General features: G+C 38.4%; 2 protein-coding genes across 7 annotated transcripts in view; one reads left to right on the forward strand and one right to left on the reverse strand.

The window, feature by feature from the left end:
- phka1a (phosphorylase kinase, alpha 1a (muscle)) overlaps positions 1 to 3650 on the forward strand; it is a 34590-nt gene extending 30940 nt beyond the window's left edge. For all 6 annotated transcript variants that reach the window (XM_087835399.1, XM_087835394.1, XM_087835375.1 and 3 more), the window contains 3 exons: positions 38 to 91; positions 1426 to 1626; positions 1708 to 3650. In XM_087835399.1, the coding sequence (XP_087691525.1) occupies positions 38 to 91; positions 1426 to 1626; positions 1708 to 1881 (429 nt within the window). In that variant the 3' untranslated portion in view covers positions 1882 to 3650. The remainder of the gene's footprint in view (positions 1 to 37; positions 92 to 1425; positions 1627 to 1707) is intronic.
- A 4487-nt stretch (positions 3651 to 8137) lies between these two features.
- Positions 8138 to 10941, reverse strand: leap2 (liver-expressed antimicrobial peptide 2). Its single transcript, XM_087835400.1, has 3 exons — positions 10565 to 10941; positions 9626 to 9813; positions 8138 to 9311 (listed from the first exon to the last, which is right to left on the reverse strand). The coding sequence occupies exons 1-3, from the start codon at positions 10640 to 10642 to the stop codon at positions 9257 to 9259; spliced, it is 321 nt and encodes a 106-aa protein (XP_087691526.1). The 5' UTR covers positions 10643 to 10941; the 3' UTR covers positions 8138 to 9256.
- Between the last annotated feature and the right edge of the window lie 4009 nt (positions 10942 to 14950).

Consider the following 14950-nt stretch of genomic DNA (forward strand, 5'->3'; position numbering starts at 1 on the left):
TGTGGTAGTTGTGGTGATACTGATGTGCTTCTTGCAGTGCCACGGACTGTCCATAGAGGGCTTTGTTCTTCCATCTTCAACCACCAGAGAGGTGATGTCTGATTACACACTTCACATGAAACTGAGAGAGAAATTTTACTGCTTTAGTATCTTCTATTTTTTTTAAACCTGTCTTCTTATCATTTAAATGCTACATTGGGTATTTGGGAAAAATCTGGGATATTTGCCAAATTACATAAAATTCCTAAAAATCCTTCATTTTTTTTACTGCTACTACACTTTGCATGAAAAACCTTGACTCTATTTAATCCTGATTTTTACCGATACTGAGTCATATATTGTGTCGTTTTGTTAAGACACTAATGCTTTGATCAGCAAACATTTGAATGATGTTGCACAATGAATTCTCTTGAAATCTGGAAACGAATGTTTTTTCACACCTAGTTTTAGTTTTTATTTTAGTTCTAATAAATCTTAACGACTGTTAAAATATTAGTCACCTTCACAATTCAGAGTTTATTTAAACTTTACAGTTAAAAAAGGTGATTTTTTTTTCTTTTATATTTACGCTTTAGTTTAAAACCTTCATAAAGTTGTGAATAGAACAAAACAAACAAAAACTTTAACTTTAAATGATAAATTTAAAACAACATAAAAAAAATAGTATTAATAATAAAAATAAGTGAGGAGAAGCTGCATTTAGTGCTTTGTATATTTGCATCAGGGTTATCGCTCCTGTATATTGTGACCACTTACGAAAACCAAAAATATATGCCATGTTGAAATATTTTTTTTCTCTTGTTTAAGTTTGAAAATATTTAGTTTTAGCTTATTTTTGGTTCATTTTACTTGTACATGTGAGTCTCGTTGTAGTTAGCCTACTTACATTTTGAGGGGGAAGTAAGAAGAAGAAGAGGTAAGTAAAACTTTCATCAGTCTGCAGCGTTGTCAGTCAGGTCAGCCACAGTCAAACAGCCAAAAGCAAAAACCTCTTTTCTATTATTTACTAGTAATTAAGATTGTTTCTACGATTTTATCATTTAAAGTTGTAATTTTTTGTTCCATTGATAGCTATTTAGAGGTTTTAAACTATGCATAAATGCAAAAAAAATCACCTTTTTTATCTGTAACGTTTAAAGAAACTCTTTACAGACATATCTATTGTTCATCTACTCACAAAGATCATTAAAATTAAATTCAAAACTAAAACTAGGTGTAAAAAAAACATCCTGGTTAACCAGGAATAAAAACGAAACGTTTGATCCAATATTTTACAGTAATAAAAACTAAAATTAAAAAACAAAGAGAACTGAAATTATCCAACTAACTGAAACCAAACTTAAAAACTAAACAGAAAAACCTTAAAACCAAATAATTTTACAAACTACGCATAAAATAAAAACTATAACCTTCCACCTTCTCCAGATGACCCCAGGGGAGATAAAGTTCTCTGTCCATGTGGAGACTGTCCTGAACAGAGTCCCTCAGCCTGAGTACCGACAGCTGCTGGTGGAGGCCATCTTGGTCCTCACCATGTTGGCTGACGTGGACATCGAGAGCATCGGCTCTATAATCCATGTGGAGAAGATCGTCCACCTGGCCAACGACATGTTCGACAAGGACCAGGTCAGCAGTCGCTCTAAACTTCCAGCGTCCGTATCCCTGTCATCAGCTAAAGCAGGTTGTTCTTCTTCCGTTGTTCTGCAGAGGGACCTTGGAGCAGAGGAGCACATCCTGGAGAGGGATCCGTCCACAGGAATATGCAGGCTGCTGTATGACAGCGCCCCCAGCGGCCTCTTCGGGAGCATGACCTACCTCACAAAGGCTGTGGCGGTGTACGTGCAGGACTTCCTGCCCAGCGGCTCGTGTGCCGTACAGTGAGAAGACGAGATGGTGCAACAGTTAGTTGGTTTTTCTTTTGTTTTTTCTTTGTTTTTTGTTTTTTTTTACTACATAAACTAACGTAACAGCCTCGCTTCGTGATGTCACCACACGTGTGTTAATGCAGATGATAGATCAGCTGATGCATTTGTAAGTTTTACGTGAAGATTCGTCGTCTTCAACCATTGCTGGTACCGAAGCAACAGAATGCTGCACAAACTGTAGCAGCCACGTTAGCTAGCCTCGTCTGCTTCTCTTTTCAGGGTGGCGACTTCCTGTGTTTATTCCCTACTTTAGGTCTGGCAGTGCGTTCAAATGCCTCATGTTACTCACCTGAAAAAAGCTGTGATGGAAATCCACAGATATTCACTTCTAATGGCAAACGTTAAGAGGAGGAAGAGTAAAAGTGAAATTTGAAATCAGCAATTTTGATTAACCCCTTGGCAGAGCTGAAGTATTTTAACTAGTATAAATTCACATCATCCACTAGTTCAAAATTGGATTTCTTCGTCTTGTTTCATGAGCTTTAAATTTGTGCACCGTACTTAAACTTTCAGTGTTAATGCAAAATAAACATTGGCCAGATATTTAAATACATTTCCTAAACTATCATAGCACAGTAGTTATTAGCAAATGTTACTAAAACTATGGTAAATAATGCATCTTTTTGTTGGGAACTATTTTCAGCTGCGGATTAATACACATTTGGTTTTCCAGAGGTAGCTCTAGTAAGCTACCCACTACCTTCTGATGCACACCCAGTCATTTTGTTCTGAAGGCAGGCCTGAAATATGACAGAAACTAAGTTTAGACAAGAGGAACGAGGGTTATCCGTAGTAGTTCTCAAAGGGGGAACGAGTTAAAGCAGATCATTTCCATCCCCTGCTCATTTTTTCATCTATTTATGGGAAAAATGAGCCAAATATGCTAATTCACTGTGGAAATGAATGTAAATGTATCCCAGCTATAATCAACATGGTCAGAAAATACAGTTTTCCCTTCTTTTTTTCTTGCGCTCATTACTACCTTAAACATTAGACCTCCTGTGTAACTTAAACATGAAGTTCGTAAATTTCAAATTAATCTTCTAACGTTTCCTAATTTATTACCTCACCTGGTCGCTCAACCTCTAAGACTCACCCGTCTTCGTATACCTCCAGTCCTGTGTGCTTGTACGGTGTATTACAAATGGAAAGCAAACAAAAAAAGTAGTATTTATTTTTTTAGGTCTAAACCGTTAATTGAAGTAAGCTCCTGTAGGTAGGTGTCTTAAAGAGGCCGTGATGCCTTAACATGGTTGTATTTTGAGTCTAGAAGTTTGTGTGACTGAAACTTCAGGAGTGCTGTTTTATTTAAAGCTATAAATGAATTGAATTAATTTCTCAGAACGTTTTCTTCAGCATGTAGTGTATTAATGCGTTTCTTTGCCTTAATCTTCTCATCTGATTGCTGAAACTGTAATTTTGTTTCTGTTTTTAGATTAATTGCAGTTAAACTTGAACACATTTTGTCTGTTGGCTCTTCGATGGTTCATTGTTTACGATATTGACGGCAAATTTGGAATAAATTATTAAGGTTATTGAAGAACATACCTGATCGTGCCTCCTGTTTAAATGTCCAGTAATCAGCTGACGTCAGTCATTTTGTGGCGTTCCAGCCACTCCACGTGAACTGCAGCCGATCGTATCAGAATGAGTATCGATGAGCAAGCCGGTGGTTGACTGTTTTTTGTTTTTGAAACTAATTCTGTAATAAAATAATCCAAATCAGTTATGAGTGTTTTTAATCAGTCATGTTACTGAGTAGGTCTTTTTAAACTTTTCAAAGTGCTCTCTCCATCTTACAGTTGCCTGAACTTTCAGGCCTGTTTGTTGGTTTAACTTCATATATATAAATATGCTACTCAAACTAAAAAATAAAGGAACAGGGACGCAGTAAGGAAGTGTTGAAATTGAAAGGATGCCAAAAAGTTTAATGGCAATTAAATAACCAAGCTGTGAGGGCTGAATTCAAAGACACCTCAAAAATCAAAGTGAAAAATGAGGCAGGCTTAGTCCATTCTTATTAAATGTAATTAGGGGTACTCAGTAGCTTGTAGGGTCAACATGCCTATTTGCACGCCTGACAATGTCAGGGAATGCTCCTGAGATGACAGCTGGTGTCATGGGGGATTCTCCCAGATCTGGACCAGGACGTCACCGCGCTCCTGGACAGTCTGAGGTGCAACCTGGCACCGTCGGATGGACTCAAACGTAATGTACTCAGTGGCAGATTGATCTCCACGTTGACCGGCAGTGAGGTCAGGGCCCGCAAGAGGACACCGAGCCCTCAGGCCACCCTCATGAACTCGTGTTTCTGACCAAACAATCAAAAACATTCACACGCGTGTCCTGCTGGAGGTCATTTTGTAGCTCTGCAGTACTTACCCTGTTCCTCCTTGCACAATGGAGCAGATACTGGTCCTGCTGATGGGTTAAGTACTTTCTTTGACATTGTCCAGCTCTCCTAGAGTACCTGTCTGTCTCCTGGAATCTCCTCCATGCTCCTCAGTTTGCTGGGAGACACTGGCAAAGGCATGTGTTGATGTGCCATCGTCAAGGAGTTGGACTATCTGTGCACCCACTGTAGGGTCCATATATTGCCTCATGCTACCAGTAGTGACACTGACCCTAGCCAAATGCAGAACTGCTTGTGGTGGTGGAATATTTATGGCTCCTTAGCATCTTTTCAACACCATAGCCCAAGTATTGTTGCTGACCATGTCCATGACCACCTCCTGATAGATGCTTCCAGCAGGATAACACAGTGTCACAAAACTCAGATAATCTCAAACTAGTTTCAAGTTCTGTACTCAAATGGCCTCCACAGTCACCGGGCACATTTGGGATGTGGTGAGACCAAAGATTCACATCGTGGATGTCCAGCCAGCAAATCTCTGCGATACTGTCCTTTCAATATGGACCAAAATCTCTGAGTTTCAGTACCTTAATGAATCGGTGTCACCAAGAATTAAAGCAAAAAGGGGCATCCAACCAAATACTAATAAGGTATACCCAAAAAAAGGTATCAGGTGAGTGAATGTAGTGAATTAGAAACCACAGACATCACTGATGTAATTTCTTCAAATTCTGCTGAAAGGTTTAGTTCATTTGAGAAGAGTTATAAATGGTTTAAGCACAGGATCTTGTTTTGTTTTTGTTTTTTTTACCTGAAATAAAACTGCCTCAAAAGAGAAAATATTCAATCAGATAAATTAAGTATGTTAACTTTAAAAAAAACAAAAAAAAAACATGGTGTTTACAGTTCAAAATGTGGCTGGTTACATGTATGTGGAAAGCAAACGGACAAGGATAAGCAGGGACTCGCAAGCCTGAACATTGTCTCTAGACACGTGCAGACCGATCACTTGTCCGATGCCAGGCATGAATCTGTCTCTGTGGTTAAGCAAATTATGGTCAGCAAAAGTTTCTATTTCATGTAAACCACTTTTTTTTCTTTTCTCCATCTTAGTCATCTGTTCAGCTTGCTCGCTGAATTATGTGATTAATTAAACACAGCGAAACCAGATGTGATTTGAAAAAACTTGATGCCAATACTTGGTGATAAATTCTCTTGTTCTTCATTGTTTGCCAAAAACATGAATACATTTCAGCTGTAAGTGTTACACTCATGTGCCAGCAATCTGTTTGATGGAGTCTGTTTCTAAAACAACTCAGATGTCGTATTCTGGCAGTATTGCTTCCTATCAACAAACATACCCAATTATAGGATTTAATCACACCAGTGAGCACAATTTTATGGCTCATACTGCACTCTATATGGCCAACACTCCAACACAATGAACATCAGTCATGGACAAAGATGGACAAAGTCAACGCTGGGTTTCCACTCTCCACACTTTTTTGAAATGCAAGCGTCTCGGTTGCTGACCCTGAGTAGACCTCTGCCTGGTTGATTTATTCACTTGTTTCATGACGTTCTCAAAGCATGAAGTCCATCTTGTAAATTTTGGTTGTTTTTAGAGTCTAATAGGAGGATTATCCAGGGTAAAAACCTGTGATTGACAAATTGCTTTTCTTTAGTTTCAGACTTCCCAACCCAGTGGATGATGTCACGGTACCTACATCCATCTTTTATACAGTCCTGTGACAAAAGCTGAATATGCCGCTTTATTCAGTAGCTTGTAGAACCACTTTTTAGCATTGCCATCGTTTTCTGCATGACTTCTTCAGTCTCTCACCTTTGGAGAAGTTTTGTCTCACTCTTCTTTACAGCATTGCTTCTGCACATTGAGGTGTGTGGACATTTGTTAATGCACAGGTTGATGTCTGGACTTTGCACTGGACATTGCACCACTGTCTTTTCTTTTTCAGCCATCCTGTTGTAGATTTGCTTGGGACGTTGTCAGACAGATGGCCTCACATTTGACTCTAGAATACTTTGGTATCATGGTTCTTATATGGTGCTTTTCTACTCTGAGCAGTCAAGGCGGTTTACACAGATTTCACCCATTTATATTCCAATGGATGAATCGGAGAGTAACTTGGGGTTAGTATCTTGCCCAAGGATATTTGGCTTGCAGACGGGAGCAGACAAGGATCAAACCACCAACCTTCCGATTAGTAGGCGACCGTGGCTCGTTGTGTCCTTGGGCAAGACACTTTACCCTACCGCCTACTGGTGTTGGCCAGAGGGGCCGATGGCGCGATATGGCAGCCTCGCTTCTGTCAGTCTGCCCCAGGGCAGCTGTGGCTACAACCGTAACTTGTAGCTTCTCCACCAGTGTGTGAATGCGAGAGTGAATGAATAATGGCATTGTAAAGCGCTTTGGGTGCCTTGAAAAGCGCTATATAAATCGCTATATAGGCGACCTGTTCCACCACCTGAGCTACAGCCATCATCATTTAAATGACATTGTTTCAGAAGTCTTTGGATTTGTTCAGATGCAGTTTTGTAAACTTGAACCTTGTTGCCTTGTTTAGAGAGAAGAGGCTTTCTCCTCGCAACCCTTCTACACAAATCATACTTGTTCAATCTTTTTCTAACAATACTGTCATGAACTTTAACTTTTAACTAACTGAAGCCTGTAGAGTCCGAGATGTTGCACAGTTTGGGAAATTGCATCATGGTATTAAAACACACTTGAATGTTCCAGGCGAGGAAACTTCCAGAAGTTCTGATTTTTATAGAGGTGCTCAGACTTTCTGACAAATGCTTAATCAAGTGTATTATCAGCACTTAGTTGCTCCTTCCCTTCTTAACTCCTATCGATACAGTAAAGGTCAAACAAAATGTCTGAAAAGGTAAGGCAATCCTTGTTAAAGGAGTGTTTACTTGTTCATTTTTCTTCTTATTATTTACATTAACTTACTAAAAAAAATTTTTTTGTATATATATATATATATATTATAATTTTTTATTTTTTTAAATTGAAAATTAAATAAAAAAATAAAGTACGTCTGCATGAATTTGGACCCATTTTTGCCTTCTTTCCTCTTGGCTCCTCTTCTGTTACAAACTTAAACTGAAAGCTGGAATATTGGAAAAATTCTGTCTTCTTGTCAGTGAATTCAGCAGCAATGTGCAGACAAACATGCAAACAGACATTTCTGATGATTTTCTTAAGATGTGGAAAACTCCTTCAGGAGGCGTCATTCCTCTTAAATGAACACAACTTGTCTCCTACACCCACTCACACGCTTGGCTGGCTTCTCTCGTTGTGAAAGACTGAATATCTGTGCACCAGCAGCTGTTTGACTTTTGAACGCTGGCAGCGGATTCATTTGTTTACCTTGGATTCAAATGTCAGCTTTGTCCACATTATGTCCCAGGTGAAAGGTATATGAGAAGACACGTTTGAGTCACTGATTCTTTTGTCCGATGCTTTTATTTCACTTCATCTCCGGCCCTTCAGATGCAAGTAAAACAGTACAGTAAGCAATACACAGTACAAAGATAATTTGGGTTTAAAAGTGCAACCTGAGTGTACAAAATATCAGCAAGCACCTGCTGTGTGCATGAAGTAAACTGCAGGTGAGTTGAAGCTAAAGCTGCAACCGGCTCTTAAATTTCAGGATTTCATAGATGTGCAAATAAAAAACAAGGCTGTGCAGCTCATAGTGAGGAATCTGTTCCCGGTATTTGTACACTCAGCCCATCCGGTAGCTCAACTTTGAGACTTTGCAGATTTAAGATTGTTTGAGCATGTAGATGTCATAACATTCCTGCTTTAAATCTTTCTTTTTAAAAAAAAAAAAAAAAAAAAAGCAAAACAAAACAAAAAACCCCAAACAGTTATGGGACAAAACAAAAAAGTGAAATATCCTAAACTGAGTTTAAAATAGTAAATGAAAATGGGCACATTTTGACATTTTAAAAAAAGATAAAATAAATAAAATACCAGAATCAGCATTACAGATACTGTTAGTTAATCCAACTGTGTTTGAACCTTTTGTCAAGAACCTGAGTGTACTTTAAATAACTTTTATCTTAAATCCATAACGACATTACTCCACCTCTTCTCAGTTTTTATACCATCACCTTTTATGCCATTTCCGCAACTTCATCCATATTCATATTCATTCATATTTTTAAGATTTCTAAAACTTTGCTTTATGTAAAACGCCCAACAGTAAGTAGTGATCAAAGGCCAAAGGTCAGCTCCACGTCATTTGTTCTCTATTGGTTTATCCTTCATTTACATTTTACCTTTTAATTTAACCTTGGACTAAACTAGGCTGGTCCAATTATTGAGGGGACAGAAATTATGACTGCGAGTATTAAATAAAAGTAAGGGTGAGGAGTTTGTAGAAGGCATTGCTGCACAGCTCCTTGTTACATTTACTTCTGATAAAGTTGTATCATTAAAAATCTGAGTTTATCACACCCTAGAAAACACGACCAATTACATCTCAGTCATAAAAATGTGGAAACAGTTACAGAATTACAAATGTCCTTTAAAAATGTTTCACTGTTTTATGATATTTCTGAAGGAACGGGTTTTAAATGAAACGCTGTTATCGAGCGCCGTTATATCAGCTGTTGGATAAGTTCAAGGCCAGGGTAACTAGTAGGACACAGAGATAATAACAAAAAAAAGCTCAATAGTTGCAGAAATACAACTTTCTGTGTGGTTAAACTGTCATCAAATGCTTAAGGTTTGAAAAGCCTGACAACTCCCAATTTGAAATGCATCAGATGGGGCAGTAGTGTGCATTTAAAAAATTGTTTAGATATAATTTTACTGGAAAATAAATACAAATTCTGATTTAAAATAAAGAAGTAAAAGAAGGAGAAGAAGAAGAAGCCTGGGTAAGCTGATCTCCCAGTTATCAGAACCCATCAGGATGAACATACTGGTTGTGTCCTCGGACGTCTAATAGTTCACCGGCTGCGATGCCGAACGGTTCATCGTGGAGCAGTGTCCTGCCCTGAAACAAAACACAAGCAGATGTTAACAAAGTATGAAAGCTTATTTCTGCCAAAATTTCCAATCAGGTGTATTTAAGTGTTCATGTTATTAAAAATAACATTTTGAAATTTTGAGGAAAAAAATACAAATATATTGAGTGGCAGACACAAGCTGCCATAGAAAAGATCTGTTTCGCTTTGCAGGATTTACCAGCCCAGTGGATTTTTTGAACTTAACAAAAATCTCCACTTTTCCTTTTTTCTTTCTACATTAACATCTGAGTTTCTTCTGTTACACAGCCTGGTTATTTTGCACTTTTGCCAGCACAGTTACCTGCAGAGGCCCGTGGAGCATTCATAGTTGTTTTGGCAGTATGCTCCGAAGGGTTTACTGTTCATGATCCGCCACAGTGGGGTCATCCGGGCTATCCTCCTCGGAGCGTGGACGACATCTGACCCCCTTAGATCTGCACTCTGGAGGAAGCTGGACTGATCCTGTGAAACCAAAGGACCTGCACACACCTGGAGTACAGATGGGACAGAAAGGTATACACATCTTCATTAAAGGGAACCACACTGATGACTGATGCTGATGTAGTCCAGTGTATTCTGACTCAAAGCACTGCGAAGACATAAGCTTCATCAACTATTTAGTGACTCAGTGACTTCATATGAACACTGAAGACATTGGTGTTGGTGACCATGGGGAGGAAAAACTCTTTTTTTTTTCTGACAGGAAGTCAAATAAGGCAGAAGCAAGAGAAAGAGAGGATCAAACACAACCAGCAGGGGAGAAAACCCTTTTAGTTACACTTTAGTTCTTAACTATGGACACTCCACAGAGGAAAATATGAGTTTAGACAAGACATGGTGAAATGTCAGTGGTATCCCATATCTTGTATCATTGACAGGTAAAATCATGCCTGATGTGAAAAGTGGGAAAATTCAAAGCAGGCTTTCACAAAAAGGGTTTAGATCCAAAACTAATGGAAGTGAAAGATGCTGCTGGTAGACTTATAACAGATAAATACATTAGAGGGTTATTAATGTAACCATAGTCTAACAAACTTATCACTCTATCCTTTAAAGAAAGGCAAATTGGACTTTAAGCTGATTTGTTTTTCCTCACTTGGAAAAACAATCGAATAAAAACAAAAGTTACATGTTGCCCAGGATTACAATTATAGTCATAATCAGGTTATGGGTGTTTCCTGATGACAGAGGGTAAATTTAACACCATATCTGTGGTTATTACTAAATTTACTCCACTCACCTGTTGAGCCACCATTAACAGGACAATGCACAGTGCTGCTGCTGCTTTCTTTTGGGTGAAGAAGCCTGTCTTCTGCATCTTTCCAGTGTTTGCTGGTAAGTCTACGGAGATTCTTTGCTTTTCTTGTCCTTTCTTTCTCTTTGGCTACGTTGCTCAGCCTCAACCTGGTGGCCTCCCTGATTTCCAAGACTTTGTGGAGGTCTCAAGCACCCCTGCCAACTTCCAGAAGTGAGAAGAAGTGAATCTGGAACCTATAAGTCTTTTCAAGTGAGCCTGACTTAGGGAATTTCAGGAGGGCTCGGCTCTCTGTTATATAGTCAGGGCCTGATCCCTGGAGAGGGAGAGCAGTGAGGGCGGGAGAGGGAGTCACAGTCCATGCAGCGTCCACCCCATTTGCTTCATCTCACCCTCTTTGCCTCTCTTATCCAGTCTAAACGTCACATGATGCGTCCAGTATGTTCAGAGAAAGTCCTTTCTTATTACAAAGACAAACACATTTTTTTTCCTTCTGTGTCTAATGTGAGCACAGAGGCGCCATACACGACACACGTGACGGTAACACAAGGACAGCTGGGTCAAACTCGTTTGAAAGAGGTTGCTAAATTTATGTGTGTTTCTATTTCAATGCATGTAAATGAACTTTGAGGATGATAAGGTTTTATCAATCTGTGTTCTGCAATACATATTTGCACTCGTACAGGGGACCTTATATAATGTAGCTGGTGCAAATTTATGAGGGTAGGGTTTACATAAGCAAACATAAGCAGGGACGCAGCGCATGTGGTATGTGTGACAGATGTGTGCAGATGTTCTCAGTCACTCCAAACCGACTAAGATTAAAATAACACCAAAATTAAAATGTCATTTTCTTAAAACTACAAAAAGAGAACGTTTTATTCATCATTATATGACAAAAGATCAGACTTAAAGAGAAAATGTAAACTGTCTCGCTGTTTATCTTTTAGAGGTTTAAGCTCAGAATAAAGAACAGCTATCTAAAAAAAACTTGTAATTGACAAGTCATTAGTCAAAAGCCATCCCCTGGTTTATCCATCTTTCTGGCTGTAAAAATGATAGAAGCTTTCAAAATAATAGATTCATTTATTCAGTTCAATTCAATTCAATTTTATTTATATAGCGCCAAATCATAACAACAGTCGCCTCAAGGCGCTTTATATTGTAAGGTAACAATAATACATACAGAGAAAAAAAACCCAACAATCATATGACCCCCTATGAGCAAGCACTTTGGCGACAGTGGGAAGGAAAAACTCCCTTTTAACAGGAAGAAACCTCCAGCAGAACCAGGCTCAGGGAGGGGCGGCCATCTGCTGCGACCAGTTGGGGTGAGAGAAGGAAGACAGGATTAAGGACATGCTGTGGAAGAGAGACAGAGATTAATAACAAGTATGACTCAGCAGAGAGGTCTATTAACACATTATCAGCCTCAGAAGCTGTGCCTGTCTTTTATCCTCTCTATGAGTCTACTCAAGTGGATGTGCATGATTCTCACACAGTTCTTCTGTCTAAAACAAGATGTTTTAGCGCCTCTCCTCTCTCTAAACAAACCTTCCCCTGATTGGCTGAAGACAGAAGGTTTATCCACCAGGTGGGTGGGGCTTCTGTGCTATACACCTAAGCTAACTGTATTAGGAACGTACGCTCTCACTGACATAATAAAATCCAATTAAAATAAATAAATAAAAAGACTAAAACTGAGCATTTAGAGGAGTCTAAATTCTGACCTTCTGGCTCACAGAGATAAAAAGTAAATAAATGCCTGATAAGTAAATGTGGGAAAGTTCAGCAGTGCCAAGGCTTATCACTTATCAGTCTCATAAAAAAAAATCAGAAGAAGGTTTAAATAGAGTTAAAATAAATTTTATCAGAAGTGTTTTAAACTGAATTGTTTAATGATAAATATCTGAAATTTAAATTGAAAGTATAAATGGGACGTTCTGTTCCTCTTAGTATTTTTTTTTTTTACATGTTTTACTTTCATTTTTGTCTCTTTGATTACCATGTAGACAGCTTTACAGCATGTGCTTATGCTTTTATAACCATGTGTGACATGGCATGTGGAGGTGCTGCAGATGAACTCCATCGTACTGAACTACATGTTGAAAATGACACTACAGTTTGATCTAGTGTGTTACAATGTGGAGTCCAAACCAAGTGTCAGTATATGATCACTTGGATGTAAATTTTTTTTTTTTTTTATTAAATAAATAATAAAAAAAGTAAGTTTTGGTAAGTTTAATGTTTGTGATCTCAATTTTATTTATATAAGCTATTTATTATTTATATAAGCTAATATAAGCTTTATATAAGCTAATCTCAGTCTGTAGTCGAAAGCAACCCTTGGACTACTTATCTTATGGGATATACTGCAACAACACAGAAGTCAGGCTGAAAATCCCTGCATAAACAATGAGAAAATATCACACAATTGTAAAGAGTCCATCTAACATCTAATTCCTTGATCTACATCTGGATGTGGATTCAAATAATCACTGGTAAACTGCACTAAGCCTGACCTTTGGAAACATTTTCATGTAAATCCATCCAGAGTATGTTTCCCAGCAGAAACAGGATTAAAATACTTGGAAATGAAACAAAAAGAGAACAAGTGGAGGTGGATTTCATAAAGAGGATCTGAGGTTGGATGTAGTGGAAAGTTACTGTGCAGATTCCTGTAATGTTGTTCACCATTAAGCCCACAAGACTGACAGAAATCAGCGTGACATAAACTCAGAACATCTGCGTCGTGATTTATCGCCAAGCGTGACTTATCGTGTTGACAGCAGAGAAACTTCAGGGACAGATGACGCTCTTGGGGGCTTTGGAGGAGAACAGCAAAGACTGTTATTCCACGCTGGCTCTGTGTCGGCTGTGCTGCGCTGATGCAGGACCAGTGCCAAGAGTTGGTTATCTGCAACTGGTTTAAATATTTAAAGGAACGAGTTAAAGAGACATGCATATTTCTCCTCCTAAGCATGGCAGATAAAAACCGTATATAAAGTTGTCTCCTTTGTCTTCTGATTATATTACAGCTATTAATAATACATCACTAAACTGTTTCCAGCTGCATTACACTTTGCAAATATGTATACATGCTACCAGGGGGATTTTTACAACTTGACAAGAATTTCCTCTACATGTATATACGGTAGTGCAAAGCAGTACTTTTCAGACTTTTTGTGCCAAAGACACAAAATAGCAAGCCAAAATGTCAACTTACAGCCTGGGCCACAATTTGCTCACCGTAGGTACAATTTAGTTCACTTACTAAAGTCACAAAATGTGCAAATATTAATAAAGTAATCAATTACTCAACATATTAGGATAAATGCATTGGAATATGTGGATGTGGTTACTGCATGTTCCGGCATCAGACCTTCTTGCTGTGTTTGTGTTGCAGGAGCTCTTATGTGGAGATTGCGGGTCAGCCTGCTTGCTTTTTTTTTTGTTTGAATTGTTGGTTTAATACTATTTTGCACTGCAACATTTGTATAGATTTATACACACTAAAAGTAATATTACGTTCCTGATCCTCATATTGTAACTCTGTTCTTTGTTGCGCACTACAAGCCAGTCATAACTCTATAAGGGAGTGAGGATGTGCCGAAGGTTAAAGGTATTTTTCAGTCTAGATAAATTATTTGAATTGAATTTGAATTGTAAAGACAAAAAAAAAGAAAAAAAGAATACAGACACTCTGGCAACCCGTCGAGAGTTTACCCCACCTCTCTCTGCAAAACAGCCGGGCTCTAGTCCCTCTACAACTCTGGATTGGAGTTAAAGTTAACAAAATGCATGGACTGAATGGGTTAAAACACTGTTGCTTGCTTACAGGCAGCCTACACGAGAAGACTTCTGTGCCTTTAAATGAACTGGAAAAACCGAGAAAAGCTGTCAAGCTTTGCTTGTTTTCCTTTAAAGACATGTCTCCAGCTGTACTTTGACACTCCTGCTCTATGGTATGATCAGTTCTTCTGAATCAATCATTAGAATTTACCTGCAATTTTGAATGATGCAACTCCACCTCAGTGTACCTTGCCTCCATCATGGAATCAGACACTTTCACACAACCTAACAAACAGTGTCGCTGCAGCTGCTTCATGGGCGTTTTGTTGCAACTTCACCTGTGATTTCCTCAAGTTTATAATTCTTTTTTTCTAAAGAGTTTGTTAGGTGAAATAAGCAGGTGTTGATGGTAGTGATACAGCAAATTTCTATTGATTATATTTTAAATGTACTGAATATTACAAATAAAATGTACTGCACCAGATCATAGACAGAGTATGTATGTGTACTCTGGAGCATAAAGTAATTTAAGATGTTTGTTGTACAACAATCTCACCCTCAAAAACTCATTAAAAGCTC

The sequence above is a fragment of the Neolamprologus brichardi genome, chromosome 3 (genome assembly GCF_056152115.1).
Source record: "Neolamprologus brichardi isolate AB-2024 chromosome 3, ASM5615211v1, whole genome shotgun sequence".
In the NCBI taxonomy this organism is placed as follows: Eukaryota; Metazoa; Chordata; class Actinopteri; order Cichliformes; family Cichlidae; genus Neolamprologus; species Neolamprologus brichardi.

What these genes read in the sequence shown, in the direction of transcription:
- leap2 (XM_087835400.1), bottom strand. Translation starts at nt 10,642, where the DNA reads ATGCAGAAGACAGGCTTCTTCACCCAAAAGAAAGCAGCAGCAGCACTG. An exon ending in TGTTAATGGTGGCTCAACAG is followed by an intron (nt 9,814 to 10,564) that starts GTGAGTGGAGTA and finishes TCTGTACTCCAG; the next exon opens with GTGTGTGCAGGTCCTTTGGT. An exon ending in TGCTCCACGGGCCTCTGCAG is followed by an intron (nt 9,312 to 9,625) that starts GTAACTGTGCTG and finishes GTTTTGTTTCAG; the next exon opens with GGCAGGACACTGCTCCACGA.